This window comes from Grampus griseus (assembly GCF_964374135.1).
Source record: "Grampus griseus genome assembly, chromosome: 1".
NCBI lineage: Eukaryota > Metazoa > Chordata > Mammalia > Artiodactyla > Delphinidae > Grampus > Grampus griseus.
In genome coordinates this window covers 145,478,219-145,493,088 of record NC_139017.1, presented here as the reverse complement: position 1 = coordinate 145,493,088, position 14,870 = coordinate 145,478,219, and the positions used below count along the sequence as shown (strand labels likewise).

At 45.4% G+C, this 14,870-nt stretch overlaps 1 protein-coding gene across 8 annotated transcripts in view; it reads left to right on the top strand.

Annotated features, from left to right (window-relative positions):
- MAST2 (microtubule associated serine/threonine kinase 2) overlaps positions 1-14,870 on the top strand; it is a gene marked incomplete at its 5' end in the record, with an annotated part of 201,156 nt that overhangs the window by 166,237 nt on the left and 20,049 nt on the right. For 6 of the 8 annotated variants that reach the window (XM_082674646.1, XM_082674648.1, XM_082674645.1 and 3 more), the window contains 5 exons: positions 2,811-2,886; positions 6,188-6,208; positions 8,037-8,115; positions 10,468-10,622; positions 12,530-12,605. In XM_082674646.1, the coding sequence (XP_082530772.1) occupies positions 2,811-2,886; positions 6,188-6,208; positions 8,037-8,115; positions 10,468-10,622; positions 12,530-12,605 (407 nt within the window). The remainder of the gene's footprint in view (positions 1-2,810; positions 2,887-6,187; positions 6,209-8,036; positions 8,116-10,467; positions 10,623-12,529; positions 12,606-14,870) is intronic. The other 2 variants (XM_082674649.1, XM_082674647.1) reach the window with 1 other exon arrangement.

The following is a 14,870-nucleotide window of genomic DNA, read 5'->3' as shown; positions in this document are numbered from 1 at the left end:
AAAGAATCAGCCAAAAAAAGAGACTTATAAGGTGAGGTCTGAGAGGGTCCCACGTGTGAAGCTTCTAGTGCCTTCTCTCCATGAAGTCTCGATGCATCAATCCCCCCGGCACGCTGATGTGTAACAGTACGCAGAGTATTATTAACCAGGAAAGCTCATCAAAGCTTTGGTGTCCAGAGTGCTTATTGGGGTTTCATTATGTAGGTGTGATTGATTGATTCATTGGCTATGTGATTGAACTCAGTCTCTAGCGCCCCTCCATTCCCTGGAGGTCAGAGTAATATCACATGGTTTAAAGCCCCAGCCCTCTAGTCACATGATTGGTCATCTCATTTGCATAAACTGTCTGGCCCCACCATAAATAACAAAGACACTCCCATCACTTGGGAAATTGCAAAGATTTAGAGGCACATTCCCGGGAACTGGGGACAAACGCCACCAGATTCTTTATTACACAATAGCTGGTATAGAATTCTAGGTTGGTAGGATTTATGTTTTTTTTCATTAATTTAAAGATGTTGTTCCATTGCCTTCATGCATTGTTTTCAATGAGAAGTCTGCTATAATCCTTATCTTTGTTTCTCTGTATATAACATGTCTTTCTTACCCCCATCCACCTCCCAGCTGCGTCTAAGATTTTTCTTTTTATCATGAGTTTTGAGCAATATGATTATAATGTGCTTTGGTATAGTTTTCTTCCTCTTTCTCTCAGGGTTCTTGGAGATTCTTAGATATGTGGGTTTATAGGTTTTTTTTCACCAAATTTGGAAAACTGTCAGCGATTATTTCTTCAAATATGTTTTTCTGCTCCCTCACTCTCTTCTCCTTTAAGGATTATTAGTTTGCTTGAAGTTGTCTCACAGCTCAGTGATGTGCTGGTTTTTATTGTTGTTGTTGTTGTTGTTGTTTACAGCTTTTTTTCCTCTTAGTGTTAGTTATTTCTGACATATGTGTGTTCTGTGAATCCCTAGCTTTACTGTGAGCACCTGGAAGATTCATGTTCTTCCCGATAACCATCACCACACCTGGTCCTTGGAAGGCTGGCCATTGTTTGTAGGATATTCATGTCCGGCGATTTCCTTGAGGCTTTAGCTGGGTGGTTGTTTTGGGTTTTTTTTTGCGGTACGCGGACCTCTCACTGTTGTGGCCTCTCCCGTTGCGGAGCACAGGCTCCGGACGCGCAGGCCCAGCAGCCATGGCTCACGGGCCCAGCCGCTCCGCGGCATGTGGGATCTTCTCGGACCGGGGCACAAACCTGTGGCCCCTGCATCGGCAGGTGGACTCTCAACCACTGCGCCACCAGGGAAGCCCTAGCTGGGTGGTTTTGGGAACCAACAAAGGGCATCTAGTTTTACATGTCATGGATCAAACTGAAGATACTTTTTAATCTCTGAGATGACACTATTTTAAAAGAACAGGGATTTTTTTTTTTAAGACCTTGATAATTCTGAGGAGGCCTGATTCTTTTTAAGTCCTGCCTAAGGAAACAGTTTTTCCAAATCACTTTTCTTACACCCTGGTGGCATGTGCCAGCCAGGAGGTGGGATAGATTGTAGGAGATAGCCCTAGACACATGGGAAACCCAGAGCTGGTACTAGGTTGAGAACATAAGGTTGTACACCTCATTGGGGATCCCTGTCAAGGGGATGAGTGGAAGCTGAAAATGCCTCTTCTTCACTAGTTCTCCTAAAGAGAGTGCCTTTATATAATTGATACAGAGGTGCTGCATAGGGTAGGGGGGCATTGTTTGAGAGGCTGGTTTTTCCAAGATCAGTACAGAAAGGCAAGTGCTATCCATACCTGCTGAATGGAGATAATGAGAAACACTTGGGCAGCTTCGTGGCACCTTGGAACAGTCATATATATATGTATTTCCTATACAGGAAATAAACTGCCCAAGAAAAAGCCAGGGCATGGTGAACTACCAGGTCCCTGGATAGCAGTTCCTCAGAGCCAGTGTTGGTTCATAGAGGTGAGCACAGAAGTGGGGAGGTGGGCAGGCATTGGCAGAGTGGTTAGCACATCACAGAGTATGGTGCTTACTTCAACATGATTTTTGGGTAGAGACATGTTGACAGTTCCTCCTTAAATACCAGCCCCCAGCTGGAAGTTAGACCAAAGAAGTATGGCAGGCTTAGGTTTGAGAATTGTGGTCATAGCGCTAAGGTAAGCACACAGTTTTGTTCAAAGCTTCTGAGCTATAAGTTTACAAGTTATAAGGAACATGTGAAAACTAATAAAGGGATAGAGAATTCCTACACTGTGAAGGGGTTGGGCATGCTTTGCAGACTTGGGGGCCTTGTGTATGGACTGTTTAAGGAGCACTGCTCTCCTGAGAACTTCATTTCCGCTTAAGCACACGTATTCCTGGGTTAGCCCCTTGGATGCAGTGTGCAGAGATATATGTGCAAGAGACTTTCAGGCCAGGAGTCCCGTTGCCCTTTGAGAAGTGGGAGCGTTTGGCCGTGCTATCTGTACTGAATGAGTTCAAGCCTTTGGAAAATTGGGTTAACTTGAATAGGCAGATTGGAACCTGAGGTGTTCCAAGGAGGGCAGGTTGATGCTAGATCTAAAACAGATGTCTGAGAAGCATAGATGGTTATAGGCAACTTGGGAACAAGGGAGAAACCTCTGGGCTGCCAGTTTTTGCAAAGAGAGAATCACTAAACTAATGGTGGACCTGGAAAAATAACCATATAATGCTAATTGCCTATGCTAGGGGCTGATTTCTCCCCTGAAGGTTATTATCATCTTAACCCTCCTCAGAAGCAAACCTCACAGAGGATTTCTTTTACTTTCCTTGTCCACAGGTAACAGTCCTTTGGACAGCCCCCGGAATTTCTCTCCAAATGCACCTGCTCACTTTTCCTTTGTTCCTGCCCGTAGGTAAGTTGATAGAAAAACTCCTCTGTGACTAACATGTGTGGCATTTGCATGAATGTCAGTTAAATGTCAGCTTCCTCCTTTGAGGCACTTCCCTTCCAAGGTGTTACCTTGGTGTTACCAAGGTGTTACCTTTGATGGTCTACCAGCCATCAAATTCCTTTCCTGCCTTCCTCGCCCAGGTCATAAACGTCTTGTTCAAGCTTTGCTTTCCAAACACCGTAGGTATTTGTGTTTGAATGTTCAAATGGGCAAGTAGATATTAGAAGTGAATTTATTTTATAATCTTAAGCACAAGCCCCTGGTTTCCTGAGGGTATGTTCGAAAACATTATACTCTTGACTGAAAGCTATCCTAGAGTGATCAATGACAAAATGGGTTCTCCTCCCAGGAGGACTCAAAGTTATACTCTTATTCCTCTAACTCAGGTAGTTCCAGGGAGCTAGAAGAGGCCATTTATGCCTCCCTCCTTGGGGATAAAGAGACTACCAGATCTTCACTTATCCTCCCATGAATTTAGAAAGATTTGGTGTGTTGCAGAGCCGTGCTTGTATTCCTCACATTTCACTTATTTCTGGAAATGATATCAACTTATCCCTGGCCCATGGTAGCAATCCTGACAGTTCAGCCCATTGCCAGGGTATCACCTGGCCTCTGGAGAAGTAATGAGTTGACATGAGTCAATCCATATACCAAGGCTTCTTCTTTTTTTTTTTTTTTTAAATACATTTATTTATTTGTTTATTTTTGGCTGTGTTGGGTCTTCATTGCTGCATGTGGACTTTCTCTAGTTGCGGTGAGTGGGGGCTACTCTTCGTTCTGGTGCGTGGGCTTCTCATTGCGGTGGCTTCTCTTGTTGAGGAGCACGGGCTCTAGGCGCACAGACTTCAGTAGCCGTGGCATGCGGGCTCAGTAGTTGTGGTTCGTGGGCTCTGGAGTGCAGGCTCAGTAGTTGTGGTGCACGGACTTAGTTGCTCCACGGCATGTGGGATCTTCCCAGACCAGGGCTCGAACCTGTGTCCCCTGCATTGGCAGGCGGATTCTTAACCACTGCATCACCAGGGAAGTCCCCCAAGACTTCTTACACAAATTATTTACTTTTCAGAACATCTCTAAAATTCTTTCTTGGCAGCGTTCACATTCTTTGACTTTATTTTTTATTTTAAAAATATTCTTGGTTGGAGTCAGTCTTTGGTATTAAGACCTCCAGAAAAATCATGGCTCCAGATTTGGAGCCTCTAATGGTTGGAGAATGATATATACATCTTGAGATCAGAGTAGTAGTAGTAGTACTCCGACTACTTTTTTAAAAGAGATAAGAGAAAAAGAACAGATTCCTAATTTAACAGCATTAACTCACTGTTAAAATGGCAACCCAGAAGAAATCCACCCCCTTCTTCTCCAGGATTCTATGCAGCTGAAAAGGTCGTGGACGGGTTGGGAAAAGTTTGATGGCTGACTTGGGTGCCCCTCCTGACCCAATTGCCTTATTCAAAGCAAATATCGTCAAGAGTTTGTTCCATGGACTCACCTCTCCTACCCTGTGTAACTTCGTTAGTTAACTAAGGATCCAGATAGGAACACTTACGGTATAGGTATGTAATGGATGGATGCATTTGCTTTCCAGCCCAGCTGAAAGTCTAACTTATCTCAGACTTCCTGCCTTGATTGTGTTTGAACTCTAGCCTCAGATTAGGTCTGAGCTGGGACAGTAGGACCTGTGACCGTTCTCTGTAAATGGCATTGAGTCATTTCCCATTCATTCAATAAATATTTACTGAGTACCCAGTAAGCCCAGGCACATGCTGTGTACTTAGTTATATAGTGGGAACCAGACAAAGCCCTAACTTTATAGAAACTTAGTAGACTTAGTAGAGTCTGTGCACTTTTTGTTCCCTTTGAGGGAATGCTGTTCCCTCAGGTCTTCGCTTAGTTAACACCTTCTTGTCTTTCATTTCTCATCTTAAATGTCAACTCCCCAGAGAGGCCTTCCCTCACCATACAATATAAAGGAGGCCCCTCATCATTCTCCAGCAAACCATCCAGTTTTATTTTCAAACTAGTACTTTTCAATGCCTGATACAGTCACCCCTCGGTATCCAGAGGGGATTGGTTCCAGGACCCTGGTGGATACCAAAGTCTACAGATGTTTAAATCCCTTATATACAATGGCATAGTATTTGCATATAACCTATGCACATCCTCTTGTATACTTTAAATCATCTCTAGATTACTTATAATAGCTAATACAATGTAAATGATATGTAAATAGTTTTAAATACAGTGTGAATAGTTGCTGGCATGGAGCACATTCAAGTTTGGCTTTGTGGAACTTTCTGGATTTTTTTTCCCCTGAATATTTTTGATTCACTGTTGGTTGAATCTACAGATACAGAACCCATGGATAAGGAGGGCTGACTGTAGTTTCTTATTTGTTTTCTGTTTCCTCTCAACCAGAATCAAAGCACCTTTAATAGAGATGCCTTAATATGTTGAAAATATGTCTGCTAGTATATAATAAGCACTCAGTCGGTGCTTATTGATTGAATGAGTGGTGGGGAAGAGTAACGAACAAGCAAACTAACAAATATATTGCTGTAACCTGTGATAAGCACCGTGAAGGGAAAGAAAATGATGCTGCCTAAAAGAATAGGAAGGGAATGAGGCTGGAGAGTCTGTACTGGGTGGTCATGTAAGACCTCTTGGAAGGAGTGACTTTTAAGCCAACCTGAAGGATAAGAAGGAGCCTGCCATGTTGGGAGTGAGGATGCAGGTGTGTAGACCAATCGATGCAGAGGGAATAGCATGTTCCATTGGTGTCCTGTGTCTGCATCATTCCCTGGGCTTTAGGAGTAGGATCAGCCGGGGGCTTTGGGACCTGGTATTACCACTGAGATCCACACAGGTCTGTGCTAGGTGGCCTGAAGTTTGAGTCGTATGTGTGGAAGACAGAGCCCCGGGCTGTCCCTTTACCAGACATAGTAGGAAAAGTAGCTAGGTATTCGTGGGTGAGGGGAGGAAGACTTCAACCCTGCGAAACAAGGTACTCAGGAATTGTGTTTCCTATCACTGAAGTTGGGCATGAGCTTTATAGCATCACATTAGTTTGGAATATCACACAAAAGGCAGATTTAATGAAACTGTAGGGATAGACCCATTAGTCACACAATTTCACTACTAACTTACACACATTCATAAACGAAAGGTTTGTCTCTGCCAAGCTAGACCAAATGCCAGGTGTCAAACAGAGCAGTCTCTCTGGTTCCCTTTGATTCTCACTTTAACGTATGTCTTTTCACTACAGCCATGGCCACAGAGCAGACAGGTAATAGCGGACGTGATGGGGAGAGGGGCTGGGAAACTGCTATGCATGGCCAGACAGTATGGTTTGTGGTTTCATGCTTGGTGAGAACTGGCTGTGATGAGTCTTCTCTGAGTGTGGGTATGAACATTTGGCCTTTCATTTCTATCAAAGAGGCCCTAACGGAGCCCCCTCTACCTGCTGGAACCAAGGCTCCGTGCTCATATGTTTAGAAGACAGGATTTGCTAAATATTTAGTTCCAAGCTTCTGAGCATAGGAACAGGTCACCCTCATTCCCACAACTTTCCTCAGTCACCCAGTGGGATGACCAGGCAGAGGAAATGGAGGCATCCTGTAGTGGCATTTCTGACTCTGGTGGTCCCTGCTCTTCAGTTTACAGAAAAATGGCTGCCATTTTGGTTCCCATTTCTTTATGAAGGAGGAAAAATCGCCTGTGGAGAAGTGTATCTGACAAGGGTTTGGGAAATGCCTCCCTGAGTTAGACTAGTCCCATCTTTGCTGAGCTCTGTTTTCCTGGAATTGACTTGCTTCCTTGTGTAGAGCTCTCAGGACCCAAAAGAGAGATCAGAGAGAATATCATGTTTGAGCAGCCTCCTGGACATTTCTTTGCCTCAGAGACTAGGTTCCAGCAGGACCGGCTGCCTGGGTGGCATGAAGTTTGAGTCATGTGCATGTGGCATGGAACCCCCGGCTGTCCCCTTACAGAACATAGTAGGAAAAGCTGCCTGGTATTGGTGGGGGTGGAGAGGAGTGCTTCCAAAAGAGAAGCCCTGGCAAGATTCGTTCCTTTTTTTCCTTCTTCCTCTCCATGCCTCTCTGCACCCACCTTTAACTGTGGAGCCTGGAACAATTCATCCAGATCTCTGGGTCTTACTGTTTTCTCTGAAGATTGAGAGTATTGAACTTAACTTCTAAAGGTCCTCCACTGCTAACGTTCTTAGGTTCTGTGGGTCACATCAAAGAAGTTTTTCTATAACTTCAACCAGAGCAGGCTGTACCCCTAAGCTCCACAAGAAAGAACATTTGTGTTACAACACATCCTGTAGTCCAGGAAAGAATCACTTGTCCATGTTATAAAAGCTTCAAACCAGACACTTGCTTGATCTTTCTCCTCTAAAGCAAAGCAGATAACTGTGGTTCTCTGTGATGAGAGCTTCAGAGCACATCCTCTAAAGAGCAGCTGGAAGCCTGCCCCAGAGTCTCATATATGGCCAAGCTATGCCACTTCACTCTTCTTTCATAAGGTTGCTGTCACTCTTTGGCAAACATTCTCAAAGATTGGATTTATGAGTCCTAATGGGTTCTGGGTAGCCTTTGACTATTTGCAATCTATTGATTCATACTCAGACCCAGGTGGTAGTTTCACTTCTTCCTGGTTTTCAACCCAGTGGCCTGGGGAACACCAAAGGACCCTTCACATGGAGCCTTCAGAAAAGGAACTAGCATTTCAGTGGTAGTTCTCTCCTTGTGATGATGCCTTTAGCTGCAGTCCTCTGTCATTGCTTCTCTGTCATTGCTAAAAGTGAATAAGTTGAGAGTGTAAAGATTTTTATTCCAAAACCATAGTATTGCATAACAGATACTCTTATTTAAAGTTATGGACTCCTTTATAGTCAGAGATGTCTGTCTTTGCAGTGGAAAACACACAACAATAGGCCCCATGTAGGAAAGAGATATGAAAGCAAGTGCTGGACTGAGCAGTACTGTCTTGAGACAAGAAAGAGCCTACCAATGAATCAACTGCCCCAAAAAACCTGATGGAAAGACAGGCAGGTCCTGGGCTCAGGGTGGGGTTCGGTAGAAACTGCCTAACATTCTTTTCTTACATAGGACTGATGGACGGCGCTGGTCTTTGGCTTCTTTGCCTTCTTCAGGCTATGGAACCAACACTCCTAGCTCCACTGTCTCAGTAAGTAGCCAAATCTGTGGCCGTACCTCCTTCACTCTGAGGAAATACTTCCCTACAGGTATTGCTCCCTGTCCCTACAGTGATGCAAAGTGGTTCTCAACTTTTTCTCCAAAGCCCAACTCAAAGAGGTTGCTTGGGATGAGGCTGAGAGGGACAGAGGGCTGGTGGCCTTTAACAGCCATAGTCAGATCCATTAAATGCCTTTGGAAAGAATTAACCAGCATGTTTCTGAGCGTCAGTTATTCCTAGTGGAGTCAGAAGAGGGCTTGAGGATGGACTTTCGCTTTGCCCACGAGGCCAGGCACAGGCACTCCTAAGCACGGTTCCCTTGCTCCCCTATTTTATTTGTAGAACTGCAACCAAGAGCAAATAACACCACCCCCCACCATGTCACAAAGGCCTGGTAGACCCTCCTCCAACTTTTTCACCTTTTCCTTTCAGAAAAGAAGGGAAGGATGAATGTGATTTGATATTCAAGTTTGATTGTATATCAGCAAAAAAAAAAATATTGGGCCTGTCTCTAAAACTTCTAGTTATGTCTCTTTTAGAGAAGATTTTAGCCTAAAACACAACAAATGTCCTAACTGCCACCATGCACAATTGACCCTAAAATGAGTCTTCCTCATTGAGCAACATTTAATTGAAGCCAGGATGACAAGTTGGCAAGCACGTTCTGTAAAGGGCGCATATTTTAGGCTTTGTAGGCCGCAGACTGGATGACCCGTTTCTCCATGTCTCCCACCATTCTTCAGGTCTTCTCAGCTCAGTTTGTATTCATAAATCCCAAGCAGGTAAAAGAAGTTATCATTTCCTCCCTTGACCTAGATATTACTCTTTTTAAAAATTTTTTTATTATTATTTTTTTGGCCGCTCTGTGCTGCAAGTGGGATCTTAGTTCCCCAACCAGGGATCAAACCCGTGCCCCCTGCAGTGAAAGCACGGAGTCTTAACCACTGGACCACCAGGAAAGTCCTAGATTTTACTCTTAAATTAATCCAAAGATCTCACTGGTCTTTTGGCAGCTGTTTAGTTTCAGATCTTTCCCTAGTAAATATCCCTTCCCCATAATCCTTTACTCAAACAGGTGATTTTTGAGACCCAAAGTAAGAGTCATGTATTTATTATATATATATTCCTGTTCAATAAGTTTTAATAGACTCAACCCATTGCTCCAGCTTATTTTATTGGAATACCTTAAAATACCAATTTTTCTTCATGTTAGTTGCAGTTGGGTGAGAATACTTTTTGCAACTTCTATCCAAATCATTTATAAAAATGTGACCAAGACAGAGCCTCATGAAAACCTCCCACTAGCTGTTTACAACTTTATGTATTATAGGATTCCATGAGAGAAGTGTGCACTGTAAGTCAAAAAAATTTTTGATTTCTCACTTGGTATTAAGGCTTACGTGTGGCAACGGTTTTCTTGGTGTGGTACTGCAGCTTTGAGTGTAAGTGAATTTAACCCCAGATCCTTCATCAGTTGGTGAACAGAAGTTGAGCCAATAGTGTTAGATTTGCTGCTGCTGTAGCCAGTCTTGTCAGGTAAGGGCAGGAGTTCCCTGATCCAGGTGCCGACCAGGGCTGCCATGGCAATGGCTGCATTGGTGGGATGCCTGTAATAGCACAGCTCACTCCCTCAAATTGTCTCTTGTGATTCTGGAATCTCAATCGTTGGGCCATGTTTAGAATTCTTAATTGTTTTCAGGTCAAGTCTAATCTTTGGGTTCTAGATCTAAAAATAATTTTCTTCCCTGCTGGATTTTCTTGCCTATTGGTGTCCCTAGAGCCTGGGCAAAGCCTTCACAGCTGCAGCGAAGCCAGTTGCCCTCTGGGTAACAGCCTAAAGGAAACATTGCTGAGCCATCCTGGGGCTCTCCCAGGGTGTTGTAGAAGGCAAAACTTATGGGGATGTCATTTGTAGGCTGGGCATACCTAGAACATTTCCTAATAAGCCAGGAAGCATGATTTATTAATTACTTGCCATTCTAACTAGCCAGAAGCTTCACTGAGGGCAAAGGGTCCACGTGGAAGAATCTGCTTTTTGCCACCTAAAGAGGCTCCCTAGGTAGTTGGGGAGCTGTCACACCTCATGAATGTCTGGGTCTGGCCCCCTGCAAGGCTCATGAAGGATAATAGTATCTTGGCTTCATCTGAACAGAGCTCTGAAGGATAGAGATGAACGGGATCATGTACAGTGGAGACTCAAGGGAGCAAGGGAAAGCATGCTGGCTGTGGGCTGACTTCAGGTTTACGTCGACTGGGGAGCCACTGACCATTTTCAGTCCTTCTCCACTTCTAGACTGCCTTAGACATGTCTTTAATGCTTTTTAAAAATGTTGTCCCCTCTAGTCATCATGCTCCTCGCAGGAAAAGCTGCACCAGTTGCCCTTCCAGCCTACAGCCGATGAGCTGCACTTTCTGACGAAGCATTTCAGCACAGAGAGTGTACCCGATGAAGAAGGACGGCAGTCCCCGGCCCTGCGGCCCCGCTCCCGCAGCCTCAGGTGAGGGTGCTCTCCACCCACTGCCCTGGTACCCATGCAGTTCAGCTTGTCTGCACAGCCTAGGAGTCAACAGACTTATTCCATAAAGGGCAAGGTAGTAAATAATTCACACTTTGCAGGCCATATCGTCTCTGGCAGCTACTTACTCTGCTGTGGTGCAGAATCATCCGCAGACATTATGTAAACTTTATTTATAAAAGCAGCCGGCGGGCCAGATTTGGTCTGCGGGCCGTAGTTTGCCAACCCTGGGCCTAGCACGTAGGCACAGCTCAAATGAGTCAAGTGCAGTGAAGCTCAAGCCCTTTGGTATTGGGTACAGCTCAACTCACCATCACAAGAGGTGCCTGAAGATGCTGTCAAGGGGTCCCTCTTTTTCCCTTTGAAAGTAGCTGGCAGTAGAAATGTACTTTGGACTCCATTCAGTAAAAGGAGAGTAATAGTATCATCCATTCTGATGGTTACCTGGCTGCAGAACCCAGAGGCCCAGCATATATAAACTAGGCCAATTAAAAAAGTTGCTTCTGAGGACACTTGAGGCTGACTCGGGCAAGAAGCCCATTGCAGAAGCAGAACTAAATGCCCATCTAAAGCTGTCTCATTTCCCTGAATCACCTGGGCTCATCAAACCAAGCAAACCTTAACAGCTGATTTATCTGTGTATTCCATAGATTAAATCAGCTCTTCTCTTTGGCATTAGGTGGTAAATCTGTGCCAGAATTCCAGGTTAAGGGAGAGGGTGGAGAATAAAATGATCATGGCTTTAAGTGATCGAGCTCAGATTTCCAGGGTCCCTGGGAAATAAGAAGTTGGTTCACATGTTCAGGGTGGAGGCCCAGAGGAGCAGTGCCTTCCAGAAAGAATCCCCTCAGGTCATGTTGGCACTGCAAGTGCCAGTGAGCTGAGCCAGACCACAAAGACTGGTTCAAGTTCAGATTGATGAGAACAATGACTGGGACTGCAGTGCAAAGGGTCAGACATACAAATGAGGGAGTGTGAAGTGTGGAGCCCAGTGTGTTTCTTTGTCTCATACAGAGGAATGTCTGAATCTTGGTGCTCTTCACACTCCACACAGAGACGGGCACCTTTTAGGCCATTTGAGACTGAGAGGACTACAGTACCTCTGGGAAATCCCTGAGAATTACTCTTAAAAAGCTGGGTAATGTGCATTAATGTAGCAGGCAGACCATGGCCTACCGTAGGGAGGAAAGGCAGAAAAGAATGGTTCTGAACATAGCTCAGCTGGGATCACATGTCGGGCACCAAACTGGGCAGGACCCAAATAGCCATTCAGTTGTACGGCTCAAACTCTGAATCCTTTAAGAGGATGTAATCACACATGGGCCAAAGGGGAAGATTTAGATGACCCAGGTTTATGATTCACTACGGGCTGGCTGGACTGGCCTCGTTCATCCCCCAGGTGAGAGCTAAGTTAGCCCCACTGGATGCAGCTTGTTTAGAAAAGATACAGGTATACACTGTCTTCCTTTGGTTGTTTTGGTGGTGGTTTGATTTGATTTGATTCCTAGAACATGCTGGGGTATGCCCAACCCCACTGGCCAAAGCAAAGAAGACCCAGAGAGTCCTGTTCTGGAGGAAGTGATCCTAGAAGAACCACCAGTGGCCTCAAGAGTGGTCTCCTCCTGTCTAGGCCTTTTCAGGCCCTGGCAGAAGTCTTTGTGAAGGCCAGGCCTCTTACAGGAAGGTAGTCTAGCTCCAGATGGCACACTTTTGAGCTGAACAGTGCTGGCAGCTCCAGGAATAAGAAAGGCTCTGGAACTCAGCACTCCTTAAGGTGGGAGTGTGTGGGTGCTGCAGACAGTGGGTGGGCACGGGCTCTGGGGATGGGCATCTTTCTCCTTGAAGGTTCCCTGGCACTAAAGTAACACAGTTGTTTCCTTCTTATTTAGTCCTGGACGGTCACCAGTTTCCTTTGACAGTGAAATAATAATGATGAATCATGTGTACAAGGAAAGATTCCCCAAGGTAAGGATCCAGTTTAAAGGAGACTGGTAACGCCTCTGAGGATGCCACCTCCAGCCAGCCCCAGTGGGAAGACTGGGGGTGGGGGAGTCGCCAGAGGCAATCTGGAAGGAGATCAGGGAGGCGCCAGGAGGAGGAGGACACAAGCATGAGGGCTTTCAGACTGCTGGAGAAGAGGAAGGCAGCAGAGGACTTTGAGTTTGGGGATCGTACTTGCAGAGCCTCTGTTTCTCCACTCCCCAGAGAAAGGGGTATCCAGAGGGAAATGTCGAAAACATATCCCACTGTATATTAGTGGGAAGGAAAGAGCAGAGACCTTGCTTCTGACCGTGCACATCAGGATCCATGAGTCGGGGTCCCCCAGAAGGAGATTCGCCCTCTGAGAGCACCTTCACTTAATGCAGATTTCTAAAGCAGCACCCCCATTACCAAGCACAAACAGAGCTACGCTGGAAATTTCCTCTGGCAGGAAGTTGGCCAGAGAGAGCAGTAGGGTGGGAGACAGCTCAGGGTTGCTATTCACATTTGGACTTGTGTTTTCAAGCAGGGAAATGCTGAGGGAGGAAGGTAGGTTACTGTCCTGAGATGGTTGAGAAATGGTCTTCACAACCGCAGTTTGACTGTAAACCTCCTTGTATGTGGAATGAGGGCCTTGTTTTCCATTTGCATTTCTTTTGAACACCACACGCCTAAACACTCTGACCTGGCTTTCTAATGATAGGCCCTGTTCCTGCAGAACACAGCCAGTTCTGTCCGAGAGAGAAGCAGGGCCTGACGGAGGCTCCCTCTCCATGACAACAGCGAGAATGGGGTCTTCAAGCCTCTTTCTTCATCCTCCATCCAGACCCCCGGCTCTACCTGTTCATCTGTATCTAGGGTCTGCGATGTGTGGTTCCCTGCTCCTCCGAGAGTGTCCTTTTTCGAGCCTCGAGTAGTCTCCTGGGCACACACGGGTGGCTTAGGGAAAAAGTGCGAAGCCCTTGTGCTTTCCCTCTTGACATTCACAGTGAAGCAGAGCAGTGAGGAGGAGCTCAGACTCTGGAACCAGGCCGACTGGGTTCAGGTTGGCTTCTACCATTTATTAGCCTCATGACCCTGGGCAGATTTTTTAACTTCTCTGAGCTTCATTTGCCTCATCTGTAATCTGAGATAATAAGAGTATCTATCTCGTAGGGAGTTTGTGAAGATTAGTGAACATTAAGCTTTTCTAACTGTGCCCAGGACATAGTTAGCGCTCAGTAAGTGTTAGCTGTTATTTCTTTGCTGCCCTGTGGTCTGCACTTTCTAGCCTTCAAATGGGCACTGGAGAGTAAGAGCAAGGAAGAGGGGCAGAATGAACAGCTAGGAAATCATTCTGTTGTGCCTTGCTTCTTCATAAAAAAGTTTGGGTGTGTATAGTGTTTAGAAATGCACCTCGCGTGTTTCCTCCTCCTCTTCCTCCTTGTGTATTAGGTGTTGTATTGTTATCCTAGCATTGCACGTTTGTATGTAAGATGAACTCGTGTTAGAAAAAGCATGTTAAGATTCCTTCCATTCCCTCTTCTCTTTCACCTCCCCTCCTCTCCCTCTCTCCCTACCACATCGCTACACCATAAATATGTGTGTGTGTGTTTGTGTGTGTGTGTATATATATACACACACATATATATACATATACAAACACCCACTTAAACACACACTGAAAATCAGAAATCACCACCTGGTGGCAAAGGAAAGAAAGCCAAGCCCTAGATAGGCAGCTAGGAACTTGTTAGCAGATGTATATTTGTCATTTTGACATTCCTGTGCAGTTAGGTCCCCAAGAGGCTTCTGAGCCAGACCTCATGCCGCTCTGCTGGGGATCCAGGTCCGTGAGCAGGCAGGTTCACACCTTCAGTAAACACTCTCTGAACATCTGCTTAGCTCGGTTGGGTCCTAACTTCAAGTAAGAGGATCCTGAGATAAATCAAACTCCCACTGGCTTGAAGAAGTTCCCAGTCTGGAGAAAGATTTAGAAACCAGGAGTGTCCACACACCAAGTTTATACAGTTGGGAGGTCCAGTGGAAGCACAGAGGAAAGGAAACCCTAGTTTTCCTGGAGGAATCAAAGACTTCCCAGAGGAAAGATGATGCTTGAACTGAGATTAGAAGGAGTAGTAGGAGTTTGCCAGGCAGGCTTGGCAGGTGAAAAAGCTACACACAGGGAACAGCATAAATGGACAGAGGCATGAGATAGCATGATAAAGGAACAACAGAACCTCAGTGTCCTTAGAGCAAGAGAATGTGCCG